Below are 18,177 nucleotides of genomic sequence, written 5' to 3' on the forward strand. Positions count from 1 at the left end.
ACAAGGAAGTGGCAGTTTTTCAGATATTTTTCAATGCACAGAACTTTAAGTGTCCCCTGGATTTATTGGTGAGTGAGAAAAAGTACTGCTCTTGATGTGGAGGTCGTAAGAAATGTGATCTGCAAGTAAATGATGGGCACTTGATGAGGTGTTGCAGAGCAGAGGGTGGCATCCATCCTTTCAATTCCTGTATGAAGTGCTGGCTCCCACCCGCTCGGCTGGGGACTTAGTCATGCCACTGCGGGTCTCACCACCAACACTAACACCCTTATCTCCACCACCCGCACGACCAATTCTCCTACTATCACCACTTCCTCCGTCACCACCACCATCACCACAACCTCCTCCATCACCGTCACCATCATCACCGTCACTACCTCCTCCGTCACCACCAGCAATGTGATAACAACAACTACCTTTCACATAGTCTGTGTGGGCTTAAAGGGAGCCTTCCTGTCTAAACACATTATTCAGTGAAGACCTTACTGTTCTTCTAGGCTTGCTACGTGACTGATCGTGTAGTACTGAATGGCATTTTTAAGTAAATTAGAGCAAAGTTGTGTAAGCCTCTAAAGAAGTTTGAAAATTTGCATATATCTCACTACTGGAGTTGTCAAGATCCCTGATATTTTCTAGGGAAACTAAACATCAGAAACATAATAGGTGTTATTTTTTACTTTATTATTTGTGCCGGGCAAGAACATGTACCATTGGAACTACTTCAACATAAACACACCCACATTTCAAAGCTTTCTGGATAGTTCATTCCACTGGGCAAGAAAGTTAAAGTTCAACTTAAATAATAATGTGGTCAATTTCACAATTATTCTTGTAATTATCATCTCAATTTGTCATCAGACTGCCAGTGATGTACGTACGTAGGGCAATAATAATCACAAAGTGACTGGCTCAGGTGAATTTGGTGTCACTACTACTCTGGAGTAATCAGTACAAATTACATTGTCCTCTGAATGTACTGACTCTAGGGAACCAGCATCTAAATTCATAACTTGCTTTGTTCATGCTCGTCTATGACAGGGGCAACACTGATGGGGAAAAACAGTGCATGAGAATAATATGTCCCATATCATGAGCTCCGTTCCCCTATTCTTGAGACAGCCCAGGAGTAAGGGTGAGGCATCCCCTTGTAGGGTCACAGAGGCAGAGTACTACCGTGGGGGTGGGGATCCAAGAGCGTCTGTTTACTCTGCTTCTCTTTATGCAGCCATGCAGAGTTAGCACGGAAAACACTGCCGCTGGGGTAAATACATTTACCATTGGAAAGAATTTCTCAGGCATCCTGGTCTGGAAGACACCTCAACACCTCAATAAATCATCCAATTTGTCTGTTCTGCCTCTCTGCATGTCTACACCTAAGTAATATTAGAGAAACGCGCCCCATGCTTTTCAGGTTCTTCTGCTAAGAGGGTCTCAGTGTCTGTTTAGGGTTGTGTCGTTCACATTCCAGTTTTATGAATGGCCCCATCTGGCCCTGTTCTGTTACAGCCCTATTCCTCATGGCCTGTTTTCAGGAGAGACCCATCTCTACACCATGTGGCAAAGAAGGGTGTGGACTCCCTCATTAGGGATCCTGATGGCACTGGCAGCTCTCCTTTCAAGGCAGAACTCCCAGACTTTCCTTCAATACTCCCAAGTTCTGCTTCTTGGAGGAGGGGCTAACTGGGCAAGGGATGGTCTGTGGAGAGTCTGAAGGGGACACAAAGAATGTGAATGACAAGGAGAGTTGTACAGAGTGAAAGGAGAGTTAAGGCCAAGTCTGATTATTAGGCTGGGCAGGGCATGCACGAGGAATGGTGACTGGTACCAATTTTGGCCTCCAAATAGTCTCAGCTGATGAGAAAGGAGAGACAATGGGTATGATTGGGGTAGTGAAGGATGAAGAGCATAAAAGATCAATGCCTCCCTAGGGAACTGTGGTCTTGATTCTAATGTATCTTCTTGGGAGCTGGGTTTCAAGGCCAAAGGAGAAATGCCTCAACAGAAGTTCTGTGGGTTTCCCTTAAATCTTCTTCCTCCCCTTCTTTTCTTATCCTCTTTCTTGTCCCTCCATTCTAATGGGCAAAGCTTGGCTATACTGCAAACCATTCTGGGTTATGCCAACTAAGAAGAAATTTACAGTGACTTCTCTCTCTAATGTGACAGAAAATCACGAGCTGGGCAAGTGAGAGGGAAAGGAGTAGTAAAGAAAAGACTGAGGATAATGTGCATAGCGGACATTGTCTCTGAGCTATTTTCAGGAATAAGATACTCAGTTTTTACACCTCCAGCTGAATCTCCTCATCTCCGATTCCTGGGGATCTTCACTGTCAAGCTTTCAAGTTACCGGCTAGCTGCGAAGCCCTGCTGAGCTATCTAGCATGGCTTGAAGTCTGATGTCCCAGCCCTCTGCCCTGTCCCAGGTGAAGTCACCAGCTCCGAGGAGGAAATGCACAAAGCTGAGCTCACCTGTCATGGTGTCTTTCCTGGAAGTGTGTTCTCCTTTAGTTCCGTGGTAAGTGGCATTGCTGCCAGTGGACTCATAGTCTGTTTTCCTTTCTTTGAGGCTGATCATTTCCCGAGGTGAAGCTGGGGCACTTGCTACATAAAGAAATCAAAAGGATGACTTTTTGTGTCTCGTTCCAGAACAGGGATAGCTTTTCACACAAGCAGTTAAGGTCGTAAATACACCTGGCTCAACATATGTCAACATGTGCGCATGGGTCTGTTGATTTTCTTGTTCTTTGGACTCTTGTCTTTACCTAGTCCCTTACCCTGTATTATTTGGTGCTTTGTAGTTAAGGGGACACATAACTTGGAGGCAGGTAATTAAGGACTATATCGTGGGGCCATCTTCCTTAGAGGGAACATAATCCTCCCCAGGTGTATAGGACAGTTTCAAGAATGAGATTTGTCTTGGTTTCCTTCTCTCTCTTTTCCTTATACTTTCCTTCCTCCCTTTCTCTCTCCCTCTTTTACTTCCTTTCTTCTTTCTTCCTTCCTTTTATTAATTAGATGTGTTTTAGAGGAGCAATTACTGATATTGAGGAATCCCTGATGAAAATAAATGCAGTTTTATTTAAATACCAAGTCATCCAGAAACTGCTTAAAGGAAAGCAGAGGAAACAACTCCCCACACAGGATGATGGGTGGGGCAGAAACAATCCAACCTGCAAAGACCAGCCTGCTGGGGTGGGCTGGGGGCAGGGTGGGAGGACAGCACCTTCTTCCTAATGGAGCTTGCTCCAAGCTTTTTTGATGAACGTCCCCAATAATGGCCCTCCGTCACCTTGCACCTCCACCCCTCACTGCCTGTCAGACTGGGGAATGAGCCCTGTCACCCCTTTGTGTCTCCATTTCTACAACGATAGGTTGTGATTAGAAGATTCCCTGGGAATTCCATGTTTCTTTAACAAACGGGTCCCAGAACACAGGAAAAGCTGAACTTGGAGGTATAAGGAAGCAAACAAAAAGAGGTTTAGTTTTCTTGAAAGATCAGACGGATCGGGAAGAACTAAACAGCCCTGTCCATGCAGACACGTGTTGGAGGAAGTGGAGTACTACCTGTGTGTGCGGGCAGTGAGGCATCCAGCCAGGCACTGCCCCCCTCACCCTCCGCCCTGTGGTTGTCCTTACACTGGTCTCCATACTCAAGATGCCACTCGTATCCAGGGCTTAGTTAATTGTGTCTAACTCAATATGAGCTCAGCAAAGCACTCTTCTGCCTCAAAGCCTCCCCTGGCTGCTTGTGCTCGAGCTTCAGAAACTCACTGAACCTTGGGACTCACCTGAGAACTTAGGGATTCAGGAGCCGACCCTAGATCTTTTGAGTCTGAATTTTCAGGGGATGGGCCTAGGAATCCATGTTTAATAAGCAGACGTGGTGACTAGTAAGGGGAACCCTGATTTTTAGTATAAAGCCCTCTTTCCTTGCCTAGTGTCTAAGACTTTCCCCAGTCAAGTCTCAGTTTACCCTGTAGCTTATTGTACACACTCTCCCTGGGATCCCTCAGCTCTAGCCCCCTGGGTAAGCCTGATCCCTGAGCATACCTCCCTTTTCACTCTCTAAGTCATTTGATTCATTTCATCAAACTTATTGTCTTCTATGTGCAAATCTCTATGCTAGGCCCTGGGGGACAGAAACACGAATCACTTCACACTTTCTGAACTGGAGGCGTTCTCAATCAGGTGAGGAAGTGGACGTGTGAATAAACCAGAATAAAAGGCAGGGTGCTCAGTAGACGTCACAGACAAATGCTAGGAAGGGGACTTTGTTCATTTTGTCCTGACACCGGAAACGCCTCCCACCCACTTCTCAAACCTATCCAAATAAACTTGAGGCACACAGCTCAGCTCTCGAAAATCCTCAGGGGTTGCCAATCCTGGTTGCCCATTAGAATTACTTGGAATAGTTTATAAAATACAAACGCTCGAGTCCCACCCAAAACCAGTTGGGCCAAACATCTCTGGGTGTAAATCCAATGGGAAGACAGAGAAACAAAGTCAGCCGGACTCCGTCCAGTTCCTGCGTGTTCTCAGGCCACGCTCTACTGCGTCCGCTCACCTCCTGGTCCCTCTGCCCTCCTCTTCTGTCTTCTGCGCTCCCTCCTTTTCTCCGGGAGAGTCCCTTTCCTGCCTTTGCTCCTTGGCTTCTAGGTCTTTCTGCATCTAGGCTAGCCTTTTATTAGTCACTGCCAGGCAATCACGAAGGAATGATATTTTAGAGCCCCTTGACCAAAGCTTTTAAAATTAGGATCTACTACTGCACAGATGGTGGGGTTCATCAAACCACATCAAGTGTGTAATTATCTCCTGAGACCTCATGCACCGTGGTCTCTGGTAAACAGGGTGACACTCTGGGGAAAAATCAAATCATGCAAACAAGTGTTTATTAGGTGTCTTGGATGTGCCTCGCCTAGGAAATGCCAGGCAGCACCTTCCCTAAATGGCGAGAATGCTCACAGCCTGCTAGGGGCTGCTGCTCCTTCTGGCACCATTCCATCTTCCTCACGCTGATTGGTTCTTAGCAATTAGAGCTTTTAAAAAGACACCATCCTCGTGCTTCCCAGACTCAGCGGTCTTGATCTTTTTAAGAATTACAGAAGTGTGACCATAAAAGGCCACATCCGTGCTTCTGAGACAGGAGGAAGTTTCTCCAGTCTGCCGGGGTGGGGGTCCTATTCTCTCTCTCATCTAGTGTGGGACTAAACGTTAGAGCTTAGTGCGGTAACACCACACTAAAAGCTTTCAAAGGGCTGGGAGAGGCTCCTTTATTTCAGTCAAATATTCCCCATTCATTTCTGAGTTGCCTCATTATCCTGACAGTCAAGTGCGGTGTCAAGTTTTAGGACAAATATCCCTGAGGGCAGAGGGGCCTCTGCTGGGGCACGCTTGCTGCGATGCCCTCTGAGTTCAAGTTCCAGGAAATGATACTTCCTCAGCCGGGGGAGAACAGCAAAAAGCAAAGAGAAACTTTTCCTAAATAAGAGCCAAATAGGGGTGTGTGTGTGTGTGTGTGTGTGTGTGTGTGTGTGTGTGTATGCATGTGTGCACACACACATAATTATTTATCCATCCTTCTTTCTCACAATGAAAACCAAAATGCAGAAATCAAAAGAAGAGTTTAAAAAACTTACACTTTGACTAAAATCACAATAAAATGTACGCCACGTATATACTAAACGATATGCTCCTATTTCGCCCTTAATTTTTTCTAATCGTTGGCATCAGATGATGTGATTGAAAAGGTGTATAAAAATAAAGTATCTTTTCAAGTAAATAAGACAAGTTAGTTCAAAATTTAAGCAATGGGAAGGTGACGAAATTAGAAAAAAATACACTAAACGACTTAAAAGTTATGGTTGGTTGTAATAAGAATTTATCAGTGATTTATCTGCTGTTTTAAAGGCAATAATAAAAAGCTAATCAGATACGGAATGGTAATGACACCCTCAATGACGTAGTTTGAATGTATGTCATCCTAAAGAAAGAAATAGCACATTCTCTCTCCTCTCCTCTGTTATCCCAATGAAAATCAATAAAATGCAACTCAAACGATTTTAAGTTGGAAAAACGTCCATGGAAAACCCTGATGTGCGAACACTTGACAGTTTTCTTTATCCTTGTTCCTCCCTGAATGTCCGTCACATGCATTTCGTGTACATGACACCTGTTAGAGATTTTTAGAAATCTGTTAGAGAGATTTGCTCTGAATCTGTGTGTACGTGACACAAAGTCACCGTTGTAACAAAAAGGAAGCAGATTCATTTGATATTTCTGCAAAACGTCGGGATGGGGACTGCTTTCTCTGCGGGGTCAGCCCTGGGGCTGGAAGGAGGGAATCAGGCCCGGTTGGCTCTGGGCGTCTCTTACCTGAGCGGTTGTTGGGAGACACGCGTACAGGGGAGATGGAGGGCGTGCGGGAGGAGGAGTAGGGCCTTTGCCGATCCCTCTCGATGGTTGAAGATGAGGCTACAAAGTGATACTGTGACCATCCATCCTGCAAAGACAGCACGCTCCTGTTAAGTGGGGAAGACAGAGGCATGCGCCGCCTCCTGACATTCCCACGTTCCAAGCATCTGATTTTGCAACACATTTCAGCAGTCTGTCAAAAGAGATCACGGAGCTGTGTGCCATCGTCAAGGTTAACAGAGATGTGTGTGACTGGAGACCCATCTCCTCTGACCTCCAGGCAGCCGGACACGGCAGGGCCTGCATTTAACGCTTGCGCTCCTTCCCAAATGTGGAATAAGTGGTCTCTTGGCAAACCCGCTTTGGCCAGAAGCTTTTATTTAAATGAAAATATCATGCTTAGAATGTTGGATGACCCTGAAACTGTTTATTCTTTGCCTACCTGGTTCCCACTGTGTCTGGCTCTGGCCCTCTTTTCAACCGTCTTCCAAACGTGTTTCCTCTTTTGTTCCCAGGAGCAGTGTGTTAGGGACCAGAATACAGGGCAGCGTCCTGCCTTCTGGTTTCTCTCTTTACATTGTTTCAGCCTCCTCTTGGCCACCACGTCCCTTCCCCACCCGCTCAGAGCCTTCAGCACGACTGTGCCTGAGTATTGAGTCTAGACTGGTATGGTCTGTGCTTTGCCCCAGGAATTAAAGTTTCCAATTTAGAGCATACTCAAAATTCATGAATCCTCCATTTAACCCTTCCAATATCCAGTTAACATAGGAAAAGCATATGTACTAGTTTTCATTATAAAATCCATATAAATACATTATGGATCATTTTATGAATTTAGAAGAAGAAAACAAAAATAGCCAATAATCCACCAACCCACCCCCTCCCACCCCCTCAGAGATCTCCTGATAAGATGTCATGCTATTTCCTTCCACTCGTTTTTCTCTTTTAATTCAAGTTTATTTCTATCAAAGTAATATGTTAAATAGCACAGATAGTAGAACAAAGACAAGCAGAACCCTACCCCCACCCCCACTTCTGTTTCACAGAGGCAATCATTTTCAACTCTTTTAGCTTTTTCTTTTTCTGATAATATTTACACTTTTAAGTGACTCAATGCTCTATAAAGAATCTTTGCAAATATAAATAGAAAAGAGTTAATGAAGATAAATTTCATACTCATTTCAATATTTGTGTCTTTGTTTATCGATTTCTCATGACTCCCACTCAATTTGACAGGTAGGATAACCAAGATTAGAAGTATGGCATTTTAAAAGCTATTACCTAGCACATATTGAGTACTTACCACAGGGCAAGATATTCTCAACAATCCCGTGGGCTGGGCACTATTATTATCTCCATTTTACACAGGAGGAACCTGAGTCTTAGGCACTTAATAGGCCACCCAGTGCCAAGCAGTGATCAAGTAAAGAAACATATTAATACTAAGATGTGGCATACTGGTAAGTGCTTGAAAGGAAACAGGTTTAGGGATGTGAGGAAGGCAGGCGGGAGTGTGGTGTGGCAAGTTTACGGAGTGTGGTTGCCAAACATTCTGGGAACAGTGAACATGGCCGCTGCGTCCTGGAGAATGACACGGAACCAGACACTGAAGCCAGGCTGGGGTTTCCAAGCCAAGAGAAGAGGAATGTGAAGGCCCTGGGGTGGGGCAGGGCCTGGCTCGTGAGAGCTGTGACTAAAGTGGAGTGAGCAGTGGGGGACCAGGGAAACAAGAAGACTTCTGAATATCTAGGACAGTTTTGAGGGGGAGTGGAATGGAAGCAGGGAGACTGGTGAAGAAGCTATTCCCCTGGAGAGCGGGAGAGAGGACCCTGGCTGGGGTGGGGGCTGGAGATGAGCAAGGGGCAGATTTGGTATCTGTGGGCAGGATTTGCTGATGACTTGGCTCCTGGGTGTGGAAGCCCTACCCTGATGCTTCTGACGTAGATGGCATTTACTGAACCGGGAACACTGGGAGAGAAGTGGCTTTAGGAGGTGAAAGCAATACTGCTATGTGCGACATGTGGAGTTAGAGATGCCTGTTGGAAATGGAAGAGAAGACGGAGGACAAAACGGAATCTGCAAATTGGGACTTCAGGAGTGATGTCAGGGCTCGAGATAAGATTCTAGAGTTCAGCACGTAGATATTATGTAAAGCAAAGAGAACAGATGGCGACCTTGTCCACGAGTGCAAATAGATGAAAGCAGAGGACACAGCAGAAAGTGAGCCCTGGGACACGCCGATACTTATTCAGAGGGTTCGAAGAGTATGAGGAGATTCAAAGGACACTGAGAAGGAACAGAGTGAGGTGGGAGAAGAACCAGGAGGGTGTGAGGGCAGGTGAGACTAGGAAAGAGAGTGCATAAAGGGGGAGGAGAAGACCAGCTGAATAATGAGGAGGACCAAGAACTGACCATTGGGCTCGGGAAGATGGAAGTCAGCGTGACCAGGACAAAAGTGCTTTCTTTGGTCAGGGTGGTAAATGTCTAGGTCAGATGGGCTCAAAAGATAATGAGAATGGATGAAGGGGGAATGGTCTGTACATCCTGTGGCACGCAGCATTTTGTACGGTGATGGGCATGACGTCACACGAGGATCACACTGGTGATTCAGGAGAGGAAGAGAAAAACCGCAGGAGAAAAGTTCTTGAGAAAGGAGGGGTTGACAGGGTTCAGGGAACAGTGGGGTCATCGGCCATGGAGACGAGACAGGACAGAAAGACGGTGCAGCCACCGACGTGGCGAGGAGACGGTCAGATGTGGTGACAAGGAGTCGAGGACGTTCTCTTTTGTTTCCTTACACTTTCCGGAGGGGTCGGATGAGAAGTGAGGTCATGCACTGAGAGTGAGAAAGAGGTGCAGTTCAGGGACTAGAGGAGGAAAGAGGAAGAGAAGGAAGGGGAAAGGAAAGAAGAGAAGATGTGAAATAATTCTGGAGGTAAACGGAGAGTCAGTTGACTCTGGCCAGCGGTCCAGTGGCCAGGAGCTGAGAGACGAGTTGAGGCAATGAACTCAAAGTGCGAAGACGAATCCAGCCACATTCAGCTGCCCTGGGGCAGGTGTGGAGTAGACGGTGTTGGATGGGGTGGTCAGGAAAGTAACTGGAAGGAGACAGGGACAAGGCGGTGTAAAGGACACATCATGGAGGCCCACGGAGTGGAATCGGGCAGAGAGGAAAGTGAAGATACGGGGGAGGAGATGGAGAATGAAAACTAGTCAGTGGCTGGGAGCTTTTTAGGATTAAAAGGCTCATAGGCTGTTGGAGTGGGGGGTACTTCACCGATGCCAGGGATTTTCTTGAGGGAAGCGAGAGGAGCAATTTCTAGAAAGAGCTATGAGGAGCAAAGAGGATACCCACCCCCTCCTCTGAGCCTAGGGATGTGGGGTGAGGGGGCTGAGAAATGAAATAACCATCACTTGAGGTTGCAGGAGGATGGGCGGGAGTCATGGCCTCAGGGACAGCCTGGTATCAGAGCAAGAAGATTAGAACAAAGAAGGGCAGGTAATCATGACAAGAGATCGGGATTTGCTGAAAGCAGACCATGAGTTCCAGGGGGAAAGGAAAGGGAGCTGGGCAGGAGGAAGGCAAAGTTTTGGGGCAGATCACTGCTATGCATAGCCTTTGAATGCTGAGCCCAGAAACAATGGATGCACAGGAACTCGGGCATTTGGTGGTTGGAAGGGTGAAATTAGGCAAATCAATAATGCAGTTAGACTGAGCTAGTTTACAGCTTGACTCACCACATAGCTCACTGTCTAGCTACCTGTAATTAGACTTAATTTGTTTGCAGTTAGAGCCATCCTGACATTCAGCTGTTTTCTCTTTGTTTTTGCCCTCACTGATTAACTGAAGAACTCTGTTTGTTCCCTTTCTCAAGGCCACCCATACCCTATTAATGAACAAATCCTAACCTGGAAAAGAGCAATTTCTTAATTCTTAGGCGCCCGGACACGGGAATGCAATTTACAACTCCCTTGCAGTTTTTACTGGTGACGCACAGTCCCAGGCTTCGATGGCTGAGTCTGGAGAGAACACCATCTTCACACAGACCAGACCCCAGGGAGAATGTCAGCCCTCAAACCTGCATAACCCACACCCCCTTCCCTATATAAGAAAAAGGTAACCTGAAGTTAAGTGGAGCTGCCTATAAGGCTCTGCCCTGGCAAAGGAGTTTGCCAGTAATTCTCTCTTCCGAACTTGAATAAAACCTAGTTCTTGCCCTCCCACTTTATAGAGTCTGTGAATGCTTTCACCGTGTGCGAACGACCAGGGTTAATTCTACACCACGACAGTGGTGACTGAGGTAACGAGGTAGGAAGGGCTTAAGGTGAAAATCCTCCTCAGGGGAAGGTGGGAGCGAGCTACCCTGAGGGGTGGGCGTCAGGGCAGGCGGAGAAAATGTCTCCCCGGAATCCTGTGCATCTCTCTTCACTCCTGGCGGGTGGTGGCAAGGGCTGGAGGGAGCAGTCTGACAAAAGCATGTGCAGGATGGAAAGATTTCAAGTGTGTGAACTCTCGATGTGGAGTAAAAAATTTGTTTAAAAAAGATATTCCTTCGTTTGGAAGAAAATGCTTTGTTGTTGACAGCAAAAATCCTTAAATATGACCAGACAGAGGCAGATCATTTTACGTGTGTCTCACTTGCAACTGAGAAGATGTACTTTGGGGTCCCAAATAGTGGCTCAGGAAATTGCTTTAATCAGAACCTTGGCTTGGTCATGAGTAAATAATAATAAGCCATATGTCAGGAAAGGTGGGCAAGGTACTTCACATGAAGAATATCGGCTAACATTTGATATATTCTAACACCAAAGGAGATACTAGACAAAAATAAAGTCCAGGCGTGGTTTTACTTGGCGAGATGGCACTGGATTACTCAGTACCTCTGCCTTATGCAGGTGATTGAAGGTATGTTTTGCTCAGAAGTTCAGATCTCATGATACTTTGATTACTTTGGGACCAGGTAAGTATTTACACCTCTGGAAATGGTAGGGAAGTGCACGTAATAATAAAACTACTTATGAAGCAAAGCACCCTTCTAAGGACACACCACAAAAGCTTTGAAATCCTTCATAAGACCCAATTCTGAGAATGCTAACATGACAGAAACGTGATCTCGCAGGTAAGTTGTCTATGGGTGATGGGATTGGCAGGTACCAGAGGATGATGGTAAGTGTGTCAGAGGCACAGAGAATGCCACTCCTGAGTCAGACACCTCTGCACATGGCCACCAGTGGTCTGCATGGGGGCACAGAAGATTTGAAAGGAGGCCAGCGGGGTGTGGGGGGAGCTTAGGGAACAAGGCAGAGTGGAAATCCAACTGAGGCTCTTAGTCAGAGCAGTTTCTGGGGCCACAGCTTGGGAGCCCCTGGAGGGTCAAGACGAGGAGATCTGGTTACTTCTCCATCTCCATTGCACGTCCACATTGCCTAGAAGAGACCCTGCAGTTTCAAGTGGGATGGTATATACTTCCAAACCTCGTGGAAAACAGTGTAGCACTGGAGGCTAGAGGTCAGGGAACAGATCAATCAACACTCCTTTCAGTTATGCTGAATCATGGACCACCTTGAGGATAAATTTCCTGCCCCTCCACATCTTTCATTGCATGAAATTTTTCATCATTCAATAGAAAAAAAAAAGTTTTGCTTTCTAAAGAAGGGAAATGAAGATACATTTTCTTCAAGAAAGTTATTGCTAAGCAAACACTTCTTTTATCCACATAGCCATGCAATACTTATCTAGACAGCTTGCAATCAATTTATTATTCATTTACTTCCCGCTGTCACTCAGAAAGGCTTGACAGTGGTTTACATAAACACATACAGGTTGGGCATGTGGCTTTTAAATCACTATTTGTCTCCTTGATCACTATTTTTTCTTCTTCGAGTTTTAACTCACTGTAGACCAGAGGCTATGTCTTCAATTCTATTCTTTTGGGTGCTTAACCATAGTTACGCTTTGCATCAGCCCTTTGGCCTCTAGAGATTAGATGAGACAGCTCAGAAGAAAAGCAGAATGAAGTATGGCCATAGTGACTGGGGAAGGGCTGTTAATCCTTAACATTGATGATAAGGAAACTCTTTTAATATCTATCATTCACCTTCAGCAGAACGACCTAGAAGTTGTGCCCTTCAGCTCAAGACCCAGCCACGCTGTCAAAAATGTGATATGATATCTGCGCCTCAAATTGGTTTTTATTTTTAACACATTAAACTTAAAACTGGAGGTTGTTAAATTGTTCCAAATATATAGAGATAGAAATACAAAAGAGGAGTTCAAAGTCATTGAACTTTAAATTGCCACGAGGAATAATCTGATTTTCTTTATCTTACCCTTTTACTGTCCTTCCATTAGTTTCAGCTTCTGTGTTAAAATTCCCCATGTGGTTCTTTATGGCACTGTATTATTCCCCAGAGCTACTCCCATTTGTATTGGTACTTTCAATGGCCCAGAATGCACGAGAATCAAGGTACTGTTCTTTACAGCCTTACAGCCATGGGTCTTCACGGTATGTCTACATGGCGGTCACTTTATTTAGTTTCTACAGATCTTTCCCTTAAGTATTTTGAGGTCCCTGAATTTGTAAGAATCTCCATTGTGCATTTTTGACCATCCTGCAAACAGCTCCAAGAAAACTGGGTTAGGGAAGACACGTCTACTAACAGAGTTCAGATGATGGACTAAGTGGATCTCAGGCTGGTCTGCATGAGGTCGTTATAACACACTCGTCCCACAGCTTCTTATTCTGGAAGTTGTGCAGGACCTTCCATTAAGATCAGCACATGCACGTGTTAGGTTTCTATGCAAAGGATGAGCTAGAGCTGTTGTCAAGGCTCAAAACCACGTTCCCCTTGAGGATCCCTCTCTGCTGATAGGTGAAATTAGAAAGCCGTCAGCACTCAGCCCTTCTTTCTGGTACACATTAGAATCATAATTGTGGGTGAGCTCTGTGAAAGATGCTTTTCCATAAATAAAGGTCAAAATGACTCAATCAGCCTGGGGACTTTTGAAAATAGTAATGCCTGGGCCTCAGGCCCTGAGATTCTGTTTAAACTGTTCTGAGTCGGCGGCCTGGTCATTGGTAATTTTTAAAGTCCCCAGGTGACATTAATAAAGAGTAGAGTTGGAACCACTGGCTTGGAGTTTCTATGCAAGGGTGGCAGTCAGTGACTGACAGGGATACAGAATACATTTTAAAGTGCTACATTCTATGAGGCTCTAAAGCCTTTGATGCCATTTAGGAATGCCAGATAAGGCATTCTCAAGGTTGACATCCACATGGACAAAAACAGGTCCTAGCCCTCAGAGCAGAGAGGTGCCCCACACACGCTGAGCCTGGGTCACAGCCGATGACCCAGCATTCACTGGCTACGTGATTCAATTTCACACGTCTACACCTTTGATCAGGCAGCTCTGCAGCCTGGCCTGACACAGCACCTCCCGTTTTCCTACCTGTCCCATCTAACTTACCCTTCCCAGCTTTGTGCTAGGTAAACAGGATGCAAGTAATACTGTTCATTAAATCACTGTCACTAAAAATACCCCCGAGGTTTGGGGGGCGCTTTTAGCAATGCTACTCAGCATTGTTTCCTTCCCCCGCTGCAGGCAAAATGCTGTGACATCACACTACAGCTTGCTGCAATCCTGTCTGTCTCCCAAGCAGTGAGGGAGGGCTGCGGCCTTGTTTAATTCTGAAGCCCTGGTCCCTAGCACAGACCTTGCAAGAGGTGCCTTATATATGCTAGTGGGATTCAATGATTTCATATGACTGCAGTCATTATTGTAAAATGAAATGATAATCCGTGTGATGGGCTTTACAGCTAGGTTCTGAGTTCTTATATTTTATTGTTCCATGACAAATGAAGGTTTTCAGAGCCCAGAGCTTTCTGTTGGCTTTTATTTATTTATTTTTTAGCTTAGAACAACTTCATCAGTATTATCTTCTGCTGCTGGTATATCTGTCTTTCATGATATACTTGCAGGTAGGCTGAGGGCAGTGTTGAGGTAAAATGGTACCAAAAATAAAAAAAGTGGCCGATGGCTACCTGCTGCATTTTAAATGGTAATTTCTCTCTGCTGCCCATGTTTCAACGTGAGGTATGGAAAATCGCCTCCTCTTTAACCAATCTTGTAATTCTGAAGCATCGTTCCACTTGCTGCGTCTGACCCTGGACTGCTGCAGACTCCATGCACAGCTCTCAGAGCTGCCCGCTGCCCCCGTCCCATTCCACTGTTCCTTGCATCCTGCAGTTCAGGAAACATATGTATCTGTCCACAGCAACTAGGCTCAGTTCTCCCCAGCACACACCCTTAGCAGAGCCGGGAGCAAAGGAGAAGGGAGAGTGCATCGATTCTCACGAGATATGCTCCAGTGGTTTTTAAGGTTGGGTACTGGAGCCCATACCTACTTCTGGAATGTGCCCACCACACTGAGGGGCCTGCTTTCTAAATGGGTCACCTTGTGGGCACATTACTGGGCCAGGTCCCGTGCATGCCAACAGGAAGTGTGCAGAGCATCTGGTGGGATGGAATGAAATGGAGCCCTGTGGGAGTGTCCACAAACATCCTCCTCCCCTCGCTGCCCGGAACATCCCGGCACTGCCAGCTGAGCAGTCAAGTGCACCCCCACCCTCAATGCTGAATCAGAGAAGGGGTGAAGGAACTGCCAGCTGGAGGGAAAGGGATTAGGGAGGGCTGTTCAATCTGTATAATAAGGCGTTTAGAGAGAAGGTGGAAAGGAAGAGTAAATATCTCAGGGGCTGTTTGGAGGATCTGGTAATTAGAGAGAAAGAAAAGGCGTTAAATACTAAACTCTCATTCATGTGCTTCAGAAGACCAGTGTCATGCAGGGTGTCGTGCGGGGTCTCTGGTCCCGCTCCCCACATAAGAACGCAGGATATGGTGAGACCAAAAAGGAACACCCATGGAGCCATAGACAGGCGAGTCATACTACTATATTCTCGCTGGCGGCTGGGTTGGAGACAGGAGGCCGGAGCCACATGATCCACAACCTGTCGTCTGCCTCTCTGCCAACCAACCAACCCCACTTGCTAGCTGCAATCCGCGCTTGCAGGCTCAGCCACCATCTTCTTGCTAGCCCCCATTTGCTGCTAGCGTAGCCACGGCAGTTATATCAGTGGCCAATGGCTCACTGGTTACAGCTGACGGCCAACTAGCCACAGCTGATGGCCATTTGATCACAGCTGATGGCCATTTTCTACCTGAGCCAGCACCTTTCTATGTGAGGCCGAGAGCCTGGAAACTGCACTCCTGGTTCTCTCTCCACAACCAGATTAAAAGGGAGTGGAATTTCATGTTACTTCTGTTGTGATTTCTGACCTCTGGAAGAAGGCACCCCTGCGAGACTAGACAACAGTGGGGTTGAGGGTGACAGAGTTAGTGAAGCTCCACAGCTCTGAGGGTAAGTTAAATGGTGATGCTCCCATTTGCAGATCTGTTTCCAAAGCACGTTTTAGAAGCTTTATCTTTCGAAATTCGAATTTAGGTTTCACAAATCTTTTCTTAATGACAAGTGGCATTTCTGACTCAGATGAAAGCTTGAAAAAATAATTAACCTTGAAAATGGAGACCGGTTATTTATTTCTGCTGGGCATATCAGTTAGAACCCAAAATATATACTAAGACACTGTTGGCCAGTGTATCGTCACTGGCAGTTTTCCTCCCTTTCTAAAACAGTTCTGGAACTTCTTTAATCTGGTAAGATTTATTCGGCCTCTAGACAAGGATTTCTCAGTAGGCATACAGAGACTATTTGGTTCTGAAGTAACAAATGCATGTTTTTTTGCATTAGCTGTACTTGAAGGCTCTCACCCCATAAAGGTTGTCAATTCTAATTTGCTTTGAGTGACCTGAGATATAAAGAAAGTGTGGTGAAAATCCTTTGGGCTTTTAGCAGCCCAAGTCCATCCACTCCTTCAACTTAGAACACTTATATCTTGTTACTTGCGTTCACCAACAGGACTTACCAGGAACCTATTTTTCAAATGGAAGTCAAGACATGAATTGTTGCCATTCCCTGAAAATGGTACCTGGCTCAGATGTTACTGCTCACTTATGAAAAGCTCGATTGCTCAAAATTGTGCCAGTTTTCCACTCATTTTTAAGTGGAATAAACCTATTAATGTAATCACACGGAGCAGAGAAAGAAGATTCCAAATTAGTGATAGTTGTAGGTACATCCTCCTCCTTTCAATAAATGTATTCTATTGTGAACAAAGAAAGGGCTCTGTAATAAATATGACACGGTCAGTGATCAAAAGTAACCTCACAGGGTGATCGGATCATAAATTCCTAACTGGGCAGGTCGTGGTGGGTAGTCACACCCCAGCCATACAACTTCTTTAGTGAAAGTTTTATCTTTGCCTTAAGCCAGCCCTGTCCATTGTTTCTGTGCATCTAGGTTAACACATCTTTGAAATGCCAGAATAATCCTCTTTTCCAGATCCCTCAGAGGCCGTAACCACCCTCAAGGGAGCACAGGATCTTGTTGCCCTTATACCACCCCTATATACAGTAAATGTTAAACATTTGCTATCCTGTAATCCAATCAAAGATTTCCTCACCTTGCTTTCTCTGCCTTCTTAATCGACCACCAATAGGATTTCATGTAATCTTTCTTATGTTCCCTCCCTTTGATTCCAAATGTATTAAAAGAACTGCAAAACTGCCATTCTCTGGAGCATTTTCTCAGTCCGTTGAGGTCTTGCTTCTGGGCATGTCCTCAGTTTGGCTGAAATAAACTCTAATAAAATTTTCTACAGGTTTGGATGTTCCTATGTTAACAATATAGAAAAAAACAGTTGTAGAATATTTATAGTCGGTGTGATTGAAGACCAAGCCAAATTTTGCATGTCAATGAAACCTCAGCTCCTCTTGGCTGTAACAAAACAAGCTTCCATCTATTTTTAAGACAAACTGTTAAAGATTCATTAAAACTAATTCCATCAACAATTCCAAAAGCTATCAGAGTTAAATATTTAAACTAAATCCGTAAGGGCCAAAAGGGAGTATTTGCAGTTACTGCAGAAATAAATACCACCTGACATACCAGTTGCTGTCATTAGTTTGTTTCAGCTTTGTGCTTCTAATCAAATTTAATTAAATTGTTCTGGATACTTAAAGTTACAATATATATGAGGATAAGAATCTTCTGCAGTTCCATCTTTTAAAATACTGAGTACATCCATTTCAGGAATTCAATTTACTGCCACTGGCCTAATTCTAAAGAACCAATATTACCGAGAAGATTTGACAAGTTGGAAAGAACTTACATAATTTGGTCAAAGAAAGTATACCATTGTTAATCACCAGAAGTTAATTGGTAGCAGGGCAATGCAGAAAACCCGCTCAGGGAAACTGAAATAAGACCAGATTAGGTCTCTTGTTTTCCCGGCATCACTTTTGAGGGCTTAAAACAAAGATCTGATGTGGATGATCTTTAACAACTTCCTTTTTGTTCCAAGTGGTGCTGCAAAGTTAAATTTGGAGGTGAAACTGAGCACAGTCCAGTCTTTACATTTACTAATCCAAATGCCTGGCTTGCAGTATGAAGTCATTCCAACATTTGAAAAGGCAGCTATTTTACATATATACTCAACAGCGGTCAGTAGGTTCAAAGCGCACCCTGAATGCTAACTTCAGGGTCTTCATATTCTACCCTGGTTCAAAATGCTTCAGCCCATGGAAATGGAAGCAGAGTCAGTGAATGCACCCTCTGCTGAGCCTAAATTCAGGGGGAGCACTGTGCTAGA

General features: G+C 45.1%; 1 protein-coding gene across 3 annotated transcripts in view; it reads right to left on the reverse strand.

Moving 5' to 3' along the window:
* CTNND2 (catenin delta 2) overlaps window positions 1–18,177 on the reverse strand; it is an 829,794-nt gene that overhangs the window by 10,156 nt on the left and 801,461 nt on the right. For all 3 annotated transcript variants that reach the window (XM_033110744.1, XM_033110743.1, XM_033110745.1), the window contains 2 exons: window positions 6,370–6,496; window positions 2,467–2,598 (listed from right to left, as the gene is read on the reverse strand). In XM_033110744.1, the coding sequence (XP_032966635.1) occupies window positions 2,467–2,598; window positions 6,370–6,496 (259 nt within the window). The remainder of the gene's footprint in view (window positions 1–2,466; window positions 2,599–6,369; window positions 6,497–18,177) is intronic.

The sequence above is a fragment of the Rhinolophus ferrumequinum genome, chromosome 7 (assembly GCF_004115265.2).
Source record: "Rhinolophus ferrumequinum isolate MPI-CBG mRhiFer1 chromosome 7, mRhiFer1_v1.p, whole genome shotgun sequence".
Classification (NCBI taxonomy): Eukaryota; Metazoa; Chordata; class Mammalia; order Chiroptera; family Rhinolophidae; genus Rhinolophus; species Rhinolophus ferrumequinum.